Raw genomic sequence first — 20,359 nt, 5'->3', positions numbered from 1 at the left:
AACACACACACCAGTTGTCATTGAGGGGTTAGCAACAGAAAGAGTGAGCAGCTTCATGTTCGTAAGCATCAACATCTCAAAGGATCTGCTCTGGGCCCAACACATTGATGCAATCATGAAGGAGGCACAACAGCAGCTCTACCTTGATAGCAGTTTGAGGAGATTTGGTACGTCACCAAAGATTCTTGCAAATTTCTGTACTGTAGGTGTGCAATGGTTACATCACAGTCTGGTGTGGAAGCTCCATTGGAAAAAGTCGCAAGGGGCTTCAGAAGGTTGAAGACTCAGCCAACTCTATCACGGGCACAACCCTCTCCACCATCGAGGGCATCCTAAAGAGTCAGCATTCATCAATAAAGATCCTCACCATCATGGACACGCACTCTTCATGTCAGTACCATTGCGGAGGAGGTACAGGAGCCCAAAGACCCACACTCAGCTTCTTACCCTCGCCCATTAGTTTTCTAAATGATCCATAAACCATTACAAACTTGTTTTTTTTTGCAGTATTTCTTTATTTTAGTATTTTATAGTAACTTTATCCTTGCACTGGACTACTGCCACAAAACTAATTTCACATCATGTACAGTAAGTCAGTGATAAAAAAACCTGGTTCTAATCACACAAGCTCACCTCTTGCCTTCAGTGTTGTGCTTGATGGTCTCTCCCCTTCTGGCCTCAGGACTGGGGGTTTATTGTGCACCAACTTCCACCAGCCAGGTTCACCAAACTGCTGAGCACCCGAGCGGAAATACATCGGACTGCCCACCGACAGGCAGCCAGCTACAGTACTCCACCAAGTTGAGGTCTTTTTCCTAAAGTGCAAAGACAGCATAAGCTAAGTGAAAGTTCAGGATGTACTAAAGAACATATAAAGTACATATATCATATACAATCTTGAGATTCATTTTCTTGCAGGCACCCAAGGGAAAACAAAGAAACACTATAGAATTCACAAAAAAAATCTACACATAACAAAGACTGACAAAATCCAACATTTATGCAATCACCAGTCTTTACAGTTTGTCTTCTTTTGCACATTGGTTGTTTGTCTCTCTTTGTGTGCAGTTTTTCATTGATTTTATTGTTTCTTTGTACCTGCTGTGAATGTTCTCAAGGAAATGAATCTCAGAGTAGTATATGGTGTCATAAATGTACTTCGATAATAAATTTACTTTGAACTTTGATATCCTTTAGTAGTTGACATTTCTGCTCTGGGAGAAAGATTCTGACTGTCTACCTTATCTATACATCCGTAAGTTTATAAACTATTATCAGGTCTCCCCTCAGACTTCAACCCTCTGGAAAAAACAACCGAAGTTAGTGCTCGCTAGAGGCAGGAAACGTGTTCCCGATGTTGGGAGAGTCCAGAACCAGAGGCCACAGTTTAAGAATAAGGGGTAGACAATTTAGAACGGAGTTAAGGAAAAACTTTTTCACACAGAGGGTTGTGGTTCTGTGGAATGCTCTTCCTCAGAAGGCAGTGGAGGCCAATTCTCTGGATTCTTTCAAAAAAGAGTTAGAGCAGTTAAAGATAGCGGAGTGAAGGGATATGGGGAGAAGGCAGGAAAAGGGTACTTTGCGGATGATCAGCCATGATCACAGTGAATAGTAGTGCTGGCTTGAAGGGCTGAATGGCCTACTCCTGCACTTATTGTCTATAGCTCTACATGGCACTATTTACATAAAATTAAGCTGCTTAAACTTTCTGCTATATCACCTTCATAGTACAATAAATAAAAACTTACTAGTCAATCCAGCGTCTTATGCCATTTAATAAGATCGTGGCTCATCTTTCAGCTCAGTGTAGTTTTCCTGCACTAACTCTATACCTCTTGTCTGCTGACATAGTATATTCTCTTTCACACGCCCATCAACTCCACCTTGACTTTCCTACTGCCAACAACATTCAGAGAACCAATCGCACCTTTGGAATGTGGAAAGAAACTTGACTATCTAAGGGACATTGACAGGGGAAACATGGAAACTCGGCACAGACAGCAGCTGAGATCAGGATTGAACGAAAGTTGCCAGAACTAAGGCAATATCTCTACCCACTGTACCCCTGTGCTGCCAGACAGTTTGGGAAAACTAGAGTGATGGGACTGCTGCAGTCACAATATGGCAGGGCAAGGGAAAAAGATTATGTATATTACTTCCGAGAGAATATAAAGGAGTAAAACATGAGATACACAGGGCCCAGAAAACTGCTCTCCACTAAAACCAGAGCTCAATCTCTTAGCTGAGTCAGGGACACTATGTTCTAATGTACAGTAATTAAACAAAAACTAGACTGATGAGAGGAAATTATTGCCATGCAGAATGCATTGTCTGTTTTCTCTGGTACTTGCCCAATAAATGGTCCTCAAAAAAAAAAAATCATTCATTGTTTAATAAGGGGAGGGGCCTCCAAAATCCAAGAGCAGTTACAGTGTCACAAGATATAAAAATTAACAAAAAGCAGCAACAGTTGAGTTGGCTGCACAGGTAAGGATCGTGAATAGAGAACACATAAGAAAAGTCTGCAGAACTGTATTGAAAGCAATGAGCACCAGATATTTGACCAGGAAAACATAAGCCTTGCTGTAGCTTTTCAGGACAATTTCCCATTCAGGACATATACTAGAAGCACTGTGTTCGCAGAGCCCTCAGCATTATCAAGGACCCCTCCCAACATTTGCACAATCTCTTTGACCTCCTATTGTCAGGCAGAAGGTACCACCCATATAGGAACAAGAACTGTAAGGCTGGGTAAGAGGTTCTTCCCCCAGGCCGTGAGACTTCTGAACCACCCAGTACACATTATTTATGACAGTGCCAATAGTATTATACTGCTGTATATTTAGCTATGTGTTGTATATGCACTCATGTCAACTTGTACATCAGAAATACTTTTATAGTGTCGATATTATTTTACGTCCTATATGTGATATATGTATTGAGTTTTTCTCTGGTCCCAAGGAATGTTGTTTTATTTAGTTATATACATGTGTAAAGTTGAATGACAATAAACTTGAACTTGAATTTGAAACCCATTTCCACCTTCCTGTTTGTAAGTAATTGCAAGTTCAGCCTGGCTTACAAGAGGGCAAATGAGCTACATTCATCAAACAGCAAATAACTTAGCAATAATCAATACTGGGCAAGAGCCTAAATTACAAGTTATAGACATACAAATATCTGCTTTAAGATTTGCTTCCATTTCTCCACGACTCTGCCAATGTATCACTGTGCTAGAAATGCACAGTAAGCAGATACTGTATTGCCTTGAACCAATGGTTACATCAGGAAAATCTGAAACACCATGGTATTCCAGCACAACACAATTCTCCCACCACAAAATGTTACAATTTTTCAGGCAAGTCTTCTGTGGATTGTGGAAGGACAGTTTACCTGTTCCCTAATAAGAATGCCCAGTGCTTGTCGATAAAAGCACAAATATCCTCCTTCCAACGGAAGTAGCCTTGGCGACCAGTCCCTTCCAATGATAAATTGTACATGGCCAATACCACAACCTAATACAAAGAGGAAGCAAAGGCTCAATTCAGGAATGGGAATTGTATCATACCTCTCATCTCAGAATGTCTCCCAACACAGAAAAGCAGAACACAGAGGAAAGCCATTTAGCTCAACAAGTCCGCACAAGCTCTCAAAGAGCAATACAGCTGTTAATTATAAATTACATAACAGTATTTAATATGCAAAATAAAAAGTCAGCACCATTTGCCTCTGTTATTTTTGCTGCACTTTTTTAAAATTAGTTTTTAATTTTATTGGAAAGCTACTATAAAACATTAAGGACAATGAAGCAGGACCACTGGGAGACTAAAAGTTAGTGGCTAATATGAACTTCTTATTGGAGTTTGCCACAGTATTGTTTACATGAGAAAGATGGGAAGTTAGTGACAGAGATAAAAATAAAGCAAAAGGAAATTCGGTAGTGCTCACTGAGACTGAACGTAGCAGGCTTGCCAAGAGAAGCAAAAGTAGCAACAGTATTGATGCTGGCAATATTCCTTGGATACAGAAAATGTGGCCAAGAAGCAGAAAGCTGCAATACTTTACACCCTAGAGTAACATCGACGACTCAATTCTTTAGTTCTAACCTTTCAGTTACAAGTCCCAGGTGTAAATCTAGCTCCTGAAAATGAAATTTGACACTTATAGCAGATATCTTATATAAAATAAATCTGGGGCATTTTCTATTGTATGAGGACATGGGTTGCCCACTTACTGTGAGTCCATGCCCAACTGCAGGACATAATAGGCTATAAAGAAATTCTAATGTCTGAGGAGTTAGAGCACATCTCCGAACAACACAATAAATCTCATTGGGAACTGCCAGTTTGGCAAGTATTCCATTGCTTTGCAATTAGTTTGTTGCCCTCTCAGACAACAGAGCTGATTCTCCAAATTAATTTCTACCTCGTCTTCCTTGAAGTAATATTTGCTTTCTCACAGCAGACTGTGTTTTTCGCTTATCCTCTCAGTGTTAGCAGAGGTAGTCTGAGGAGATAGGTTCATCAGGGTAGAAACAATTTCATTGCTTCAGCTTCCAAGGGAATGCTATCAGTATGCTGTGACACCATTCTTTAGATTCAAAGGTGTTATATCACCGAGCTACAATTTCCCAAATGCACAACCTCATTCTTTGCTTTCATTAAACTGTATTTGCAACATTTCTGTCCGCTCGTTCAATCTTATGATATTTTGTTGGGAGTCCAAATATATTTATTGCAGCATGCTTTCCCACCTATAATCAATATTTTATCTTCCCCCTCTTCTCAGTCATTACTATAGTTAGTAAATTGAAAGCTAAGGATTGATCCTTGGAGAATTCCACTAGCTACATCTTTCTGAAAAAGACCCATTTATTCCAAATCTCTATCTTCTATTCAATAACCAGTCTTCAAACCATGCTAATATACTTCCCACAATACTGTGTGTTCTTACCTTGTGTGACAACCTTTTATGTGGCACCTTATCAAATGTCTTCTGGAAATCCAGTAACATTAGATGTACGTTCCCCTCTATTGCCTCAAATTGTAATATCCTCAAAGAACATTTATAAACTTGTCTAACTTGACTTTTCTTTCATTAAACCATGTTGATTTGGTTTGATTGGATTAAACTTTTTGTAAATGACCAGCTATTTTTCGCTTGATTAGACTCTAATATATTCCCAGTAACAGTTGTTAAGCTATCTGACCTATAGATTCCCACTAAGTATCTCCCTTTTTGAACATAATATAGAACACTGGAGATAAGGAGAAAGAAACAAGTAGGGATATTGATCCTGAAGTGCAAGATGGCAGAATTGATTCAGAAGATAAAATCAATCCAAACAGTGCTCTAGATACACACTCACTTGTTGCCATGTGAGCTTCAGTCTTTCAAAATGCTCCTTCCGATCCTCTGTGCAGTCTGAACAACTAAACCGGAAGAAGTTATCACCTCGCAAGTAACTGGGGTGCTCTCCCCTCAACTGAGCTGAAAACCAAGAAAGAATGTAATCGTTGTCAAACTGGGGAAAAGAAACAGTAAAAAAGTATTCAAAGTCTAAACGTTACGAAAAGGATAAGACATGTATTGTGCATCTTCCCAATTGGTGAACTTCACAAGCAGTTAGTGTGCCGTGTGTCAGACAAGTGATCAGGTATCATTTAGAGCAGTTCAAAATAAAAACAAGCATTATATCTTCTTTCTCTTAAGCAAAACAAACCATGCAAGCCTACTTCAAGTCTATCCTGGCTTTCTCTCCCAGAGTATGGCAGTTCTGTACCATTTACCACACCGCTATTCACATTTCTTCGTGTCACATTCCTTGATATGATCTCAACTTATTTCTCTTGTAGGATAGAATTCCACATTTCTCCCACCCTTTATGTGGAAAAATTACATTCTCAGTCACTCCTGAAAGCTTAGCCACAATTTTAAGGTGGCATCCCTTGTTCTGGATTTTGATTGAGGGAAATATTTCCTCTATATCTATCTAAACAAATTAATATAATATTTTTAAATGCTTCAATAGCACACTCCATATCTGCTCCAACGCAAGGCACTGTCTTTATTTACATCCCAGGATCAAAGTATAACCATAAAATAATTTTTTTTTCCTCATTTGTACTTCTACGACCACAGGTAGATCACATAGCCGGCCAGTGGTGCAGTGGCATCCGCAGCAGATTTCGAAACGAGTGGTCCCATGTTCGAATCTGGCCGGCTCCTTGCATGCTTTCCATCCCTGCTGGGTTGAGCGTCGAGCTAGCAACTCGGCCTCGTCAAAAACAAACACGAAAGAAACAGCAAGGTTGCTGTCTGATGCGCCACAAGGTCACAAATTGTATGAATACAGAATAAAACAGCTTACAAATACCACTTTGGTTCATGGTTCTGCTATCTGACACTTAAAAAATGAATACTAGAAACAGTAAATGCTGGGGGAGAGGAGGGGGAGAGGAGGGGGAGAGGAGGGGGAGAGGAGGGGGAGGTTTCAGATTCGAGTTTTTCTCTCCACAGATGGTGTCTGATCTACTGAACATTTCAGCACCTTTGCCTTCAGCTCAGCTTTCTATTATTGATTGGACAATTCATATAGGCCAATGCAAACATTAAGATCAGTACATTTTTATTTATTTCATTTTATTTGTGGGAAAATACTTAAAACAGTGGCTCTGGTAAGAAAGAACTTCCTTTTATATTGGCAACTGTCAAAACCAGAGCAGAATCCTAACTCCATATCTAACTCACGATGTCTGTTTCCCATTAATGATTACAACGGATGGCGACATCAGGCTTTTTTGAAAGCTGCCCCAATTAGTCCTGTCGTCTATTCTTCACAGCACTATAAACTTCACTCTTCATTAACAGTCAGTTTTCTTCTGAAAGTTACTATTGGTCCTGCTCGCACCACGTTTCACTCTGTGCAATTTTGATCATAGCTTGGTACATTAAAATAATCCCTCTTCTTTGCTTCGCTTCAGTGATCAATGACCTTATATCCTTGTTACTAACTTTTTAGTAGAAACAGTTTATCTCCCAGTTCTGTCAAAACATCTCATATGCTCATCGGGGGCAATCGAGTTTGGGGCTAAACTAAACCAAGTAAGAATTCATCCTGTTTACCGATACACAGTGTGGATAAAGTCACTGGTGCATCCAGTCCTTTCCCAGTACCCAAGGAAGTTATCTGCTCGATCACAATAACTCTGACTTCTAGCCTTTAGTCAGAACATACCCAAGCACTACGGTCTGCAGACTGTTAAGAACTGGACTTTTCTACACATTCAGGTTCAGTTGCCCGCTGGTCCACTTATGAAACGATATGTATCAGCCACCTGCCACAGCTATCGGGGATTGGGGGCAGGTGATTTTGGGAGAGTGAAGAAGGAACGTTGGTTAAAACATAACGGGTGGACATCCTGTCCTTTCAACCTCCAAAGAAATGTATACTTATCTCAGCTGATAAGCCCCAGAATTTCTGAAGAAACAGGAAGAGGAACAGACCCATCACCAGCTACCGGAGGTTATTTATTTATTTATTTAGAGGTACCATGCAGAAAAGGCCCGTCAAGCCATGCTGCCTAGCAAACCCTGATAACACCAATCTAACCCTAGCCTAATCACGGGACACTTTACAATGACCAATTAACCCACCCGGAACGTCTTTAGACTGTGGGAGAAAACCAGAGCACCCGGAGGAAACCCACACATTCCATGGGGAGACGTGCACAGCTTCCTTACAGAGGACACCGGGACTGAACTCCGATGCCCTGTGCCGCGCTAACTGCTACTTTAGTAGTCTGTTCCATTCAAAAACCTTCAACTACATCCAATACTCCTATTAAACGAACCCCACAAACTTAACAGTAGGGTGCCTGGTGGAAGCAGGTCACCTCACTGAAACATTCTATAGCTGAAGGATTGGGGCAAAAACAAATGACCACACTACCTTTCCCTCACTTAGGAAAAGCAGAATTTCTGCAGGAAATATTCAACCTTTGTGGATTTGGCTTAAGCTAAATCCCACACCATCTGTAACCCCGATAAGGTCAGCAACCAATGGCAACAGGGCTGCTCCAGTGACCCATCAGGGCTGCCAATGCGAGGTACACTGTTGTGTTGAAATCGGATTGTGAACCCTGTTAATTTCAGCATTTTGCCATTGAAGATGTACTGACCAGAGAGTGCAAATAGCTCTGGTTGGCTTCCATCACTCTGGAAGTTCAATCAGGCTTTTCAAAATGACATTTCCCTCCAAATTATCTTTTGTTAATCACAGTATTATTTGTTCACCAGAACAGGAAGTATTGAGGGAGAAAGTTCTGGTTATAAGCAGTAATCTCTCTACATTTCCAAAACTGCAGAAAACCTCAAGTGTTAACACCCAAAACGCTAGGAAATTCCAATTCTCTTCACATTATCCAGTTAACTCTAAGGAGCTTCAGCACTGACTTTCAGAGACCTGTCCAATTTCCAGGTAAACTTTGAGATTACAATGGAAGTCATAACAAAGCAGATTACAGGTGCTCAGAAATATCATACGTACTTGTGGGGATCCATTTCTGGCATTTGTCACAATAATAAGACATTTCTTCTGCCCAGGACACATCACCTTCATCACCAAGTTCACTGTTCAAGGAATCCCCACTCTGATCGTGGGACAGATCCACCGATGCCTGGTCTTCAGACTCAACTATCAGTAAGGTTTCCCCTTCGACCTCTCCTTCTTCCAAACCTTCCGATGCAGCCATTCTTGTGCATTCATCCATTTGGCGAGCAGTTAAACTTTTTGCCTCCCCATTGTCTTCCATCGCAAAAAACTTCTGGCACAGAAAAGCTTAAAAGGGTAGATTCATCTAATAGCTAAGAAGCAGTTTTGTTATTAATTAATTCTGTGTTTTTCCCACCATAAAGGAAAATATCCATCATCAATTAAGACAATTCACATTAGAGAATAAAACAGGCTATTTCATTCTGGTTTGTTGGGAACTTCCAGAAGCCAAGGGACTTTGCTTGAGTCGATCAGCTTCCAGCTTCTTTGTCAGACTAATCTGTTCTTCTAGTATCCGAATGTTTTCTTTCTTGCGTTGCTGTCGTTCAAGATCCCTGTAAACCCCTTCTCGCAATCTCTGCAGAAAATAAAAAGGGATTTAGCCTAATGGCGGCATTTAAAAGTCAGCAAAACTATTAATATCTAAAGTTTCCTGAGAAAGCTAAAGAAATTTGGCCTGTCCCCTAAAACCCTCACTAGTTTTTATAGATGCACCGTAGAAAGCATTCTTCTAGGGTGCATCACAACCTGGTACAGAAGTTGTCCTGTCCAAGACCGGAAGAAACTGCAGAAGATTGTGAACACAACCCAGCACATCACACAAACCAATCCTCCGTCCTTGGACTCACTTTACACCGCACGCTGTCGGAGCTGCCAGGATAATCAAGGACATAACCCACCCAGCCAACACACTTTTTGTCCCTCTTCCCTCGGGGAGAAGGCTCAGGAGCTTGAAGACTAGTACGGCCAGATTTGGGAACAGTTTCTTTCCAACTGTGATAAGACTGCCGAACAGATCCTGACCCGGATCTGGGCCGTACCCTCCAAATATACAGACCTGCATCTCGTTTTTTTTTTGCACTACCTTACTTTCGCTTTTCTATTTTCTATTTATGATTTATAATTTTAATTTTTAACATTTACTATCGATTTGCAATCCAGGGAGCGGGAAGCGCAGAATCAAATATCACTGTGATGATTGTACGCTCTAGTATCAATTGTTCGGCGACAATAAAGTAAAAGTTGCATTAATTTCCTAAAAAACGAAAGCTTGAGGCAAGGACATCCTAAATTCTCAAACAACTGAAGGCTTGAGGTTCAGAGTCCAGAGATGTGCTCATTCAGTTTAACCTCCTACGACCGTGCGTGCATGCTCTGTCCAAGGTTTTGCTGTCGTTAATATACAAAACCAAGAGAAGAGGTGTTCAGAAAATGAAGGGAGACAGGATATCAGATTAGAAAATGGATAAGGTAGAGGATAAGTCAGGATGTTTTTGAATTTTGAAGCAGAAACAAGGGACCTTATACCTTGATCCTGCTTCTATTTCTAATTGGAAAGCTGGAAAAAGCAGTGATAGTACTTAGACTCCTGTGTAAAATGAAACATCAAACGTCTGAAGAAGGTACATTATCATTCCAATAAAGATGGCTGCAGGAGCAGTACCCAAACCTTCCACACATCCAAGGATGCCTGGAGCAAACTGTTCCCTCTCATGCTCTAATAGGCAGTGTGGTAGCATAGCAATTAGTGCCATCACTTTACCCCACCGGCAATCTCTCATCAGGGTTCCAGTTCTGCAATTGGTTTGTACATTTTCCCTGTGACCTCTCCAGCATCCAACCAGGCTGGTTCAAGATGTACCTCGTGCTGGCACTGTATTTACAGATGCTCTGTGACCCACTGCGGCATGCTTCCCCTCCTCTTCCCATCTCTGGTCAGACTCCTGCTCCATCTTTCTGAAAGTCCTTATCCATAGAACTTTCAAAGCCAAGATTGGACTCATAAGCCACTTGAGAGCCCATAAGTAGATCAACAGAACGAAGACCATCATCCTCGACCTCGAGGGTTATCCATGACGATCAATAGAAGGGAAGTATATCATATTGATTGATTTCTTTACTCTGTGCATTACTTATATTATAATCATAATAGATGGCAGCCATTCAGCCCATCGGGTCCATGCAAACCTCTGGCGCACAATGCCATGAGATCCAAGCCCTCTCCCCTTATTTCCCTCTGCATCTTATTTTCTCATTCGAGCCCATCTTTTGATGCATCTTATTAATCTACACCAAGGGGTAGTTAACAGTAGTCATCTGGGTTCCCCTTTCCCTACCCTTCACAATAACCCCAGGTTCCTCTGCAGTGTGAACGCAGCCTGGTGTAAATATCCAGATGCACCTTCCCTGACGTTTTACTGAAAATCCCACTCCAGATCAACTAACAAATGTAAGGAAAGTGTATCCCCAAGAAGGGTTTACACAACTACATTACAAATCCTAACACACGACCCCCAAAACAAAAGGCAAATTATGAATGCAGACAGATTCTACAGCAAGATGTTGATTTTCCAAATCAAATACACAGGTAGGGTAGTGGTTAATGTAACACCATCAGAAGATAGCTGTAAACTTGGGATTCAATTCCCCGCTGCAGTTTGTACACTCCCCATGTGGGTTTCCCCCGGGTGCTCTGGTTTCCTCACGTGTTCCAAAGACTCATATGTTAAGGTTAGCAAAGGGCATGCTATATTGACACTGGAAGCGTGGTGACACTGGTGGGCTGCCCCCAGCACAGTCATCGGATTCTGATGATCACTGACTGAAAATGGCGCATTTCACTGTGCATGTAACAAATGAAGCAAATCTTTCATCTCCTTCATGCTAGATACCACTTCCAACGGTATTCCATTACATTTGCTACAGGAGCACCCAGGGGAAACGCATGCGAACTGCAACGTGAACCTATGCAAGCAGAGGAGACAAATGACACCCCTTCTTTAGCATTCCACACAACCAATGGGGAGGGGATTGCAATGCCGTGAGATGGGCTTTGCAGCAACCTGTCAGGCAGACACTGAGCACGGGTGCGCTGGTGAGACAAACTCCTGAGCCTGGAGGCCTTGGCGGATCTTCCTAGGTGACCTTTGACCGATTCTTGCGCCGATGGGGGGAGGGGCGGCGCGCTCCTGGGCCGCACGTGCCGGGGTACACTCTCCCCCACCCGCGAGCACCAGTCCCGTCCCCACCCCACCCGGCTCCTTCCCCGGGGCCTAGCCCGCACTGGGCACGGTCGGGCGCAAGGCCCGCAGCTCCACCTCGAGGCAGCACTCCGACCCCGCCCTCCCCGGCGCCTCACAATCACCTCCCTCTCCAGCTTTTGCTTGAGGTGAACCCCGGCCACCGTCCCCGCTGTCAGCACCACGGAAACGCCGAGGGCCACCTTGGACGCCGTAGACATACTGCGGCCTGGAAAACCCGGCCCGTCACCATAGCAACCGAGGCCCGGGCAGCCGAATGCCGAGAATGCGATCCCAGTCACGAACAACCGAGCGCGGAGAACATCACTCACAGGCAGACCCAAGCGAAGCGGAATCATCGCTCCAGTGCCACAGCTACTGCTGCCTGTGGGTGAATTTTCTTCAGAACCAGGGGTTTATTACTAATAGTGAACCGGAATGCAACGTGCACAGAGATGGTGCATAGAGATGCAGTATTATCATTTAGTTGCCTATGTCTTAACAGAAACGCAGGATAAAAAGGAGAAGCAGAAATATTTGGATAACTCACACTATAGGTTGATGGTGGGATGCTTTACGATCAATCAGAGAGTCTTACAGCATGTGTCCTTTTCCCCAGAGTTGAAATATCTAACACTAGAGAGCATGCATTCAACGTAATGTTCAAAAAAGATGAGCAAGGCAAGTTTTTTTAACACAGTGTTGGATGCCTGAAATGTGCTGCCAGGGTGGTAGTGAATGTGGTGGTGGCGTTTGAGGCCCATAGATAAGCACAGGAATATGCAGAAAATAGAAGAATATGGACCAAATGCTGACTAGTCCATCACAGACAAAGCCCTCCCAAAGTGCTGTCACAAGAAAGCAGCATCCATCATCAATGACCCCACCATCCAGGCCAAACTCTTCTCATTGCTACCATTAGGCAGGAGGTACAGGAGCCTTAAGTCTCACACCACCAGGTTCAAGAACAATTATCACCCTTCAACCATCAGACTCCTGAGCCAGAGTGGATAACTTCACTCACCTCAACTCTCAGCTGAACCCACTAACGTACAAGCTCATTTTCAAGGCCTCTCCAACTCATGTTCTCAGTATTATTTGCTCATCTCGCACATTGGTTGTTTGTCAGTCTTGGTGTATAGTTTTTTTCCATAAATTCTTTGTATTTCTTTACTTTCCTGTAAATGACTGCAAGAAAATAAATCTCAAGATGGCATATGGTAGCAAAAAACATTTTGATATAATTTACTTTGAGAGGGAAGAGGTTTAATTAGACATCATTAGCTTAATTGGCATGATACAACGTAGTGTGCTGAAGGATAGATTTCAGGTTGATCCAGTTGCCAGATTGATTTCTGGGATGAAGTGCAGAAGTTGAGAGGGTTTATCCTTCATTAGAGTTTAGAAGCAAGGTAGGTGATTGTGGAATCATAGAACAATACAGTACATACAGGCCCTTCAGCCTGACAAGTCTATGCCAACCCAGCTAGTCCCCATTTCTTACCTTCAGCCCGTATCTGTCTAAGACCTGCCCTATCAATGTACTTCTTAAATGATATTATTGTTCCTGCCTCAACCACTTCCCCTGGCAGCATGTACCATAAACTCACCACCCTCTGTGTGGAAAAAGTTTCCCCTCAGTCCTTTTTAAATCTTACCCCACTCAGCCTAAATCTACACACCCTAGTTTTGGACTCCTCTACTCTGAGGGAAAAGACAGTTGCCATCTGCCTTATTTATGGCTCATAATTTTAAACATTTCTCTAGAGTTGCTCCTAACTCTCCTACATCCCAAGGAATAAAGACCAATCTCTCCATATAACTCAGTCCCTCTAGTCCTGGCGACATTGTTGTAAATTTATTCTGCACTCTCCTGTTTAACCACATCTGTCTTCTAACAGGGTGACTAAAACTCTACAATGGACCTCACTAATGACTTGTACAACTCCAGCAAATGTCTCAATTCCCTACCTGATGAAGGCCAGCATGCTAAATGGTTTTGTCACCACCCTGTCTAGCTTTTTTTTTATTTATTCATTTACAGGACGTGAGTGTCGTCAGCTAAGCCAGCATTTATTGCCCATTCCTAGTTGCCCTTGAGAAGATGGTGATGAGCTGCCTTCTCGAACCGCTGCAGTCCCCGAGGTGTAGGTCGATGTGGGGTTGTCTGTCCAGGTTCATTCCTTATTATTTTCTTTTTAACAGTTGGATACAACTGAATGGTTTGCTAGGCCATTTCAGAGTCAACCACGTTGCTGTGGGTCTGGAGTTACATATAGGCCAGACCAGGTAAAGACAGCAGGATTCCTTCCCTAAAAGACAGATCTCCACAAGTGGCTGCACTATTTCCTCTCTAGCCTCCCACGTAGTCAAATGATGCACTTGCTCAGGCCCCAGGGATCTATCCACCTTACTGTGCAGTGAAATTCCAAATGCCTAATTTGAATATCCTCCAAAACGTCACCACTTGTTTCCTTTATCTCTGAGCGACCATGACTTTCTCCTCAGCAAGTACCAAGGTGAAATATTCATTAAAATACCCGCACACCTCCTGTGACTCAAGACGTAGGTAGACTTGCTCCCTCTGTAGCCACCCTTCTAATTTTACTATAGCTATAGAACCCCTTGGGATTTCCTTAATAGGCATCTGTTAGTCTTGTGAGACTATGGACTTGCACCTTGGAAGTTTTCCAGGGCGCAGGCCTGGGCAAGGTTGTATGGAAGACCAGCAGTTGCCCATGCTGCAAGTCTCCCCTCTCCACGCCACCGATGTTGTCCAAGGGAAGGGCACTAGGGCCGATACAGCTTGGCACCGGTGTCGTCGCAGAGCAATGGGTGGTTAAGTGCCTTGCTCAAGGACACAACACGCTGCCTCAGCCAAGGCTCAAACTAGCGACCTTCAAATCACCAGACGAACGCCTTAACCACTTGGCCACACGCCAACACAATTTCCTTAATACCTGCCAGATCTAGCGTATACCCTCTGTTTGCCCTCCTGATTTTGCCCTTCAGTGCATTTTTGATCTTTTTATATTTAGCAAAGGGTTTGCTTGTCCTAGACCATCTAAACCTAATGTATGCTTCCTTGTTTTTCTTGTCTTTCTTTTTCAATCGTTTTATTAGTATCGTAATGATAAAGATTAACGTAACATAGTAATCATACAAAGTTATTGGGATTACATTGTAATTATCATATATAAATATAAACCCAGTTAGTACATGGATATTAAACCTCCCAATCTTACAGGATACAAATATTATATATAAACAAATTAACATGAAAAAGGAAAAAAGAAAAAAAATATATATACCCCCCCAAAAAAGCTAATCTAACAAGACTAACCAACTAAACTACAGAAAAAAAAGACATGGGCTGTTGTGAAACATAAAAAAAAGAACCATTAGTGTCGTTGACTCCGCTCCCCTCAACATAGACTGAAAAGAAATAGAATAAGTTTGGAGAAGGTCAAATTACATCATATGGAAGTGTTGAATAAATGACCTCCAAGTCTTTTCAAATTTAATAGAGGGATCATAAATAACATTTCTATTTTTTTCTAAGTTTAAACACAACACAGTTTGAGAACCAATGAAATGTGGGTGGGGGGATTGATCTCTTTCCAATTCAGCAAAATGGATCTTCTGGCCATTAGTGTAAGAAATGAAGTCATCCGACGAGCTGAAGATCTTAAAAGATTTGGTTCTATCATTGGTAAACCAAAAATTGCAGTAATAGGGTGGGGTTGTAAATCAATACTCAAAACAGTTGAAGTACAGTAATATCAAAGATATTTTTCCAGTATTTTTTTAAAAAAAGACATGACCAAAACATATGAGTTAAAGAAGATATCTCAGAGTGACATCTATCACATATAGGATTTATATAAGAGTAATAATGAGATAATTTATCTTTAGACATACGAGCCATATGCACTACTTTAAACTGTATCAACGCATGTTTAGCACATATAGAGGATGAATTAACTAATTGAATTTTTTCCCATTTTTCAATAGGTAAAGTAATCTTAAGTTCCCCTTCCCAATCACTCTTGACTTTATTAGTTACGTCTGGACGTATTTTCATAATTATATTATAAATGTTTGCTATTACACCTTTCTGAAAAGGATCTAAACTTAAATTTTTTTCCAAAATATCCGATGAATATAAATTCGGGAAGGTAGGAAGAACAGTATTTTTTAAATTTCTAATCTGTAAATATCTAAAGAAGTGGGAACTGGGCAAATTATATTTATTAGATAATTGTTAAAAAGACATGAAACAATTATCCAAAAATAGATCACAAAATCTTAAAGTTTTTCTTGTCTAGAGCCACGATAACATTCATCAGCCAAGATTCCCCAAACTTGTCCAGTTTACCCTTCAGTCTAACAGGAACGTGTTGCTCCTGAACACTTGATATCACACTCTTGAAAGCTTCTGGTCACCCATTCATTCCTTTCCCTTCAAACAGGCTCTCCCATTGACCTCTGCTAGATTCTGCTTAATTCCCCACAAGTTAGCCCTGTTTCAGTTTAGCTCTCTAGCCTATGGATCTGGCTTATCATTTTCCAGCACTATTTAAAAAATAGTGGAGCTATCACCTTTTGAGCCAAAGTGCTTCTCGACTGCCTCTTCAATTACTTGCTGTGCCTTGTACCCTAAGAGGACGTACATTATTGCACCCTCTCAAGTAGAACCCTATATACTGACTCTGGAAACTTTTAGTTTTAAAACTTTCTTCAATGCATTTCACAATCTCCTCCCCATCCAGGCCCATTACAATCTGGGTGGTCCTGTCAATACCAGGGAAATTAAAATCTCCCACTAATACAGCCCTATTATTCTTACAGCTATGAGCAGTTTCTCTATATACCTGTGTGTGTGTTGGAGGAGGAGGGGAGAAAGGGGTTCTATGAAACAGCACCACAAGAGCATCTCTCCCCTACTTGTTCTACCCATATGGCTTCACTGGATGATCCCTCAAGAATATAATCTCTAAATACTACTGTTACACCCTCCCTAATCAAAAAGGCATCACCTACTCCTTACTTACCTGTAGCTTAGTCACTCTTTGGCTTCTGTACCCTGAAATGTTGACTGCCAGTCCTGCCCTTCTTTCAGCCATGTTTCTCTTACGGCTGTAACATCCCAGTCCTGAGAACCAATCCATGCTCTTGGTTTGTTTGCCTTAACTGGTAAACCTCATGTATTGAGATAAATGCAGATTGTCTGCTTTTACTGAGTCCTTGCTATTGTGATTAGTAAACTTACTCTCACTGGCTACTGCTTTATCCCTTGACTTAGTCCTGCTCAGAGTCCCACCATCCACTACCTACCCCGCCCAACCCTCACCCTGCCAATCTGGGATACTGGCCCCTCTCTGGTTCACATGCAACTGGTTCCCCCTGTATAGATTACCTCTGCCCCAGAAGAGATCTCAATGGTCCTGCCCCTCCCGCCCCCTGCACAAATCCTCAGCCACAAATTCATCTGCCCTATCCTTCTATTTCAGCCCTCGCCACCATGTGGCACCAGTAATTATCAGCAGATCACTACCCTTGTGGTCCTGCTTTTTAACTTTGTACCTAACTCCGTATACTGCTTTTACACGACCTGATCCCTAGTTCTACCTCATCCGTCTGTACCAACGTGTACATAACCTCTTGATGCAGGAGAGTTTTCGGCAGCTGCTCGGGGGCATTCTTGGCACTGGCTGTCAGAGGGCAACACACTGTCCTGGCATCTCTTCTGTGGCCACAGAACCTCCTGCTTGTCTCCTCCTCTGTCAAGTCTCCTGTCTGACTGTACCCTTTCCCACTGAGCCTGAGAGCTGGTGACAGTGCCAGAGATCTGATTATTGCTGCTAGCCCCTGAAAGGGAATGCCGCTTGAGCAATATCCGAGGACGGATACCTGCTAGTGAAGGAATGGCCACTGATGAAGCCTGAACGGATTGCCTTCTCCCCCTCTCCTGGTAGTCGCCCATCTATCTGAAGACTGTATCTCAGGTGTGACCTCCTCAGTAGAAGTATCATCTCTGACAGCTGCCAGCTTCCTGGACGATCCTGAGTATATCTAACTCTTGCTGCATTTCCATTACCTGGTCAGTCAGGAGCTGCAGCTGGATGCACTTCCCACAGATGTAGACACTGGGAGCCTATGAGGTTCCTTAACTTCCCACAACTTGCAGCAGGAGAATTCTGCTGCCCTAACTACCATCCTGCCTACACTGAGTCAACAAAATAAGACCTTACCTTTTCACTGAAGACTTTAAAGATCCGCTCTCACTCCTGAAACCTGGGCCACTTACTCAGCCTCTTCACACCGAAACCTCTTAAGCCAAAGCCTCAGCTCCCCACTCGGTTGACCACTCTCACAATGGCTGCTCCAAAATTGAGATGTATTCTAGAGGTCTTAATAGTCTGGATGTTGTGAGAACATTTTTCCATATGGAAGCTAGAATTTGGGAGATAATTACAGAAAATTCTGGAAGCATTCAGCAAGCCAGGCAGCACCCATGCTTCAAGACCTAGGCCTCAATTCCTCCACGTGCAATTGGATCCTCAGTTTCCTCACTTGCAGACCGCAGTCAGTTTGAATTGGCAACAACATCTCCTCCACAATCTCCACTAGCACAGGTGCAGCACAAGGCTGTGTGCTTAGCCCCCTGCTCTACCCGCTTTGCACTCATGACTGTGTGGCTAAGCTCTGCTCCAATGCCATATTCAGGTTTGCAGATGGCAGCACTGTCGTAGGCTGAATCAAAGACGTTGACAAATCAGTTTATGGGAGGGAGGTTGAAAATCTGGCTGAGTGGTGCCACAACAACCTCTTACTCAATACCAACAAGACCAAGGAACTGATTATTGAATTCAGAAGGAGGAAACTGGAGATCCATGAGCCAGTCCTCAACAGAGGATCAGCGGTGGGGAGAGTCACCAACTTAGAGTTCCTCGGTGTTATCATTTCAGAGGACCTGTCCTGGGCCCAGCACTTAAGTACAATTACGAAGAAAGCACAGCAGCACCTCAACCTCCTCAGGAGTTTGTGAAGATACGGCATGACATCTAAAACTTTGACAAACATCTATACTGCAGATGTGTGGTGGATGTATATTGACTGGCTGCATCACAGCCTGGTATGGAAACATCAATGCCCTTGAATGGAAAATCCAACAAAAAGTAGTGGATACAGCCCAATCTATCACGGGTAAAGCCCTCCCCACTTTGAGCACATCTACATGGAGCATTGTCGCAGGAAAGCAGCATCCATCATCAAGGACCCCCACCACTCAGAATATGCTCTCTTCTCACTGCTGCCATTCGGAAGAAGGTACAGGAGCCTCAAGACTCACACCACCAGGTTCTAGAAAAGTTATTACCCCTCAACTATCAGGATCTTGAACCAAAGGGAATAACTTCACTTGCCCATCATTGAAATACTCCCACAACCTATGGACTCACCTTCAAGGACTCTTTCTCTGACGTTCTTGATATTTATTGCTTATTTATTATAATATTTTATTTCTTTTTGTATTTACACACTTTTACACACTGGTTGAAAACCCAAGTTGGTGTAGTCTTTTATTGATTTTGTTATGGTTATAGTATGCCCACGAGAAAATGAATCTCAAGTAATGACATATGTATATATACTTAGATAATAAATTTACCATGTATTCTGGGAGAGCCAGGAAAAATGTTTTGGGTACTTCAGCCTGAAATATTAACTCCTTTTCTTTTCACAGATGCTGCCTCAGCCAGTGATCACAGGCACTGTAGAAGTGATGTGCTAACCGTGCCCTTGCACAATGGAAGAACATAACATGAAGTTAACTGAGAAGCAGAAAAGTAATCACAAAAATATTTCAACCATGTAGCTGATCTGAATTTCTGAGGATAACCACAGTACCTCGGTCTCACTTCAGGCAAGTCTATTGGTGCCCTGCTTGAATAAAAGCAAATATTGTTGCTTGGACACCCTGTTTTGTGATATTTTTACTTATTAAATAGAAGTACAGTTTTACACTTGCAACTTGGTGATTTTGTGCACAGATCAGTGCTCCAAGACCTTTAAATGTACACAACTGATTTGGGTTGAGAAAAACCTACCCGTATATAAAATCTATTCAGAACTTTATTTTGTTTACACAGTTTGGGTTTGTGAGCATTGATGATCTGTTGTCTGTTGTGTCCAACAATGATAGCGAAAACCTGTGCGGGTGAGCTTTAAAGCGGGAAAGCCATTGTACTGGGGCAGTTCCGCTCTCTCAATCTCGGAAGTCTGGGGTCTAATGGTACATCGCATCTGGGGCCTTCCTTGGTTGCAGTGGATCACCACGACTTCTGTGCCTTGCCATGCCCTTCACTCTCTATGAAGTGTTGCAGAATTGCCTTCCTAGCCGTTGCATCTCACTGTTGATCTCGTCCACCAAGTCTGCTGTAGCTGACCTTGCATGCTAGGATAGGAATATCCCTATCTCACTGGGATATGGGGCTGCCCTAATCTGGTTTAGCCCAGCTATCAAACTAGTGTGCCAGGGTGTGGCCACTTGTAGGTGAACCTA

General features: G+C 42.5%; 2 protein-coding genes across 2 annotated transcripts in view; both read right to left on the bottom strand.

Moving 5' to 3' along the window:
* The window catches only part of kat14 (lysine acetyltransferase 14), a 53,955-nt gene extending 44,993 nt beyond the window's left edge, over positions 1-8,962 (bottom strand). The window contains exons 1-4 of the mRNA XM_063056394.1: positions 8,549-8,962; positions 5,369-5,490; positions 3,394-3,515; positions 634-815 (exon numbers count right to left, since the gene is read on the bottom strand). Of these exons, the coding sequence (XP_062912464.1) occupies positions 634-815; positions 3,394-3,515; positions 5,369-5,490; positions 8,549-8,813 (691 nt within the window). The 5' untranslated portion in view covers positions 8,814-8,962. The remainder of the gene's footprint in view (positions 1-633; positions 816-3,393; positions 3,516-5,368; positions 5,491-8,548) is intronic.
* On the bottom strand, positions 8,829-12,115 carry LOC134350754 (protein PET117 homolog, mitochondrial). The gene is made up of 2 exons (XM_063056401.1): positions 11,919-12,115; positions 8,829-9,131 (listed from the first exon to the last, which is right to left on the bottom strand). The coding sequence occupies exons 1-2, from the start codon at positions 12,012-12,014 to the stop codon at positions 8,967-8,969; spliced, it is 261 nt and encodes an 86-aa protein (XP_062912471.1). The 5' UTR covers positions 12,015-12,115; the 3' UTR covers positions 8,829-8,966.
* Positions 12,116-20,359: the final 8,244 nt, after the last annotated feature.

This window comes from Mobula hypostoma, chromosome 8 (genome assembly GCF_963921235.1).
Source record: "Mobula hypostoma chromosome 8, sMobHyp1.1, whole genome shotgun sequence".
NCBI classification, from domain to species: Eukaryota; Metazoa; Chordata; class Chondrichthyes; order Myliobatiformes; family Myliobatidae; genus Mobula; species Mobula hypostoma.
The sequence above is the reverse complement of the archived record's forward strand: the minus strand, read 5'-3'. Positions and strand labels throughout refer to the sequence as shown.

Excerpts from the sequence above, each read along its gene's own strand:
- LOC134350754 (XM_063056401.1), bottom strand. The coding sequence starts at position 12,014 with ATGTCTACGGCGTCCAAGGTGGCCCTCGGCGTTTCCGTGGTGCTGACA. Across the intron at positions 9,132-11,918 it reads AGCAAAAGCTGGAGAGGGAG|AGATTGCGAGAAGGGGTTTA; the intron begins GTGATTGTGAGG and ends TATTTTCTGCAG.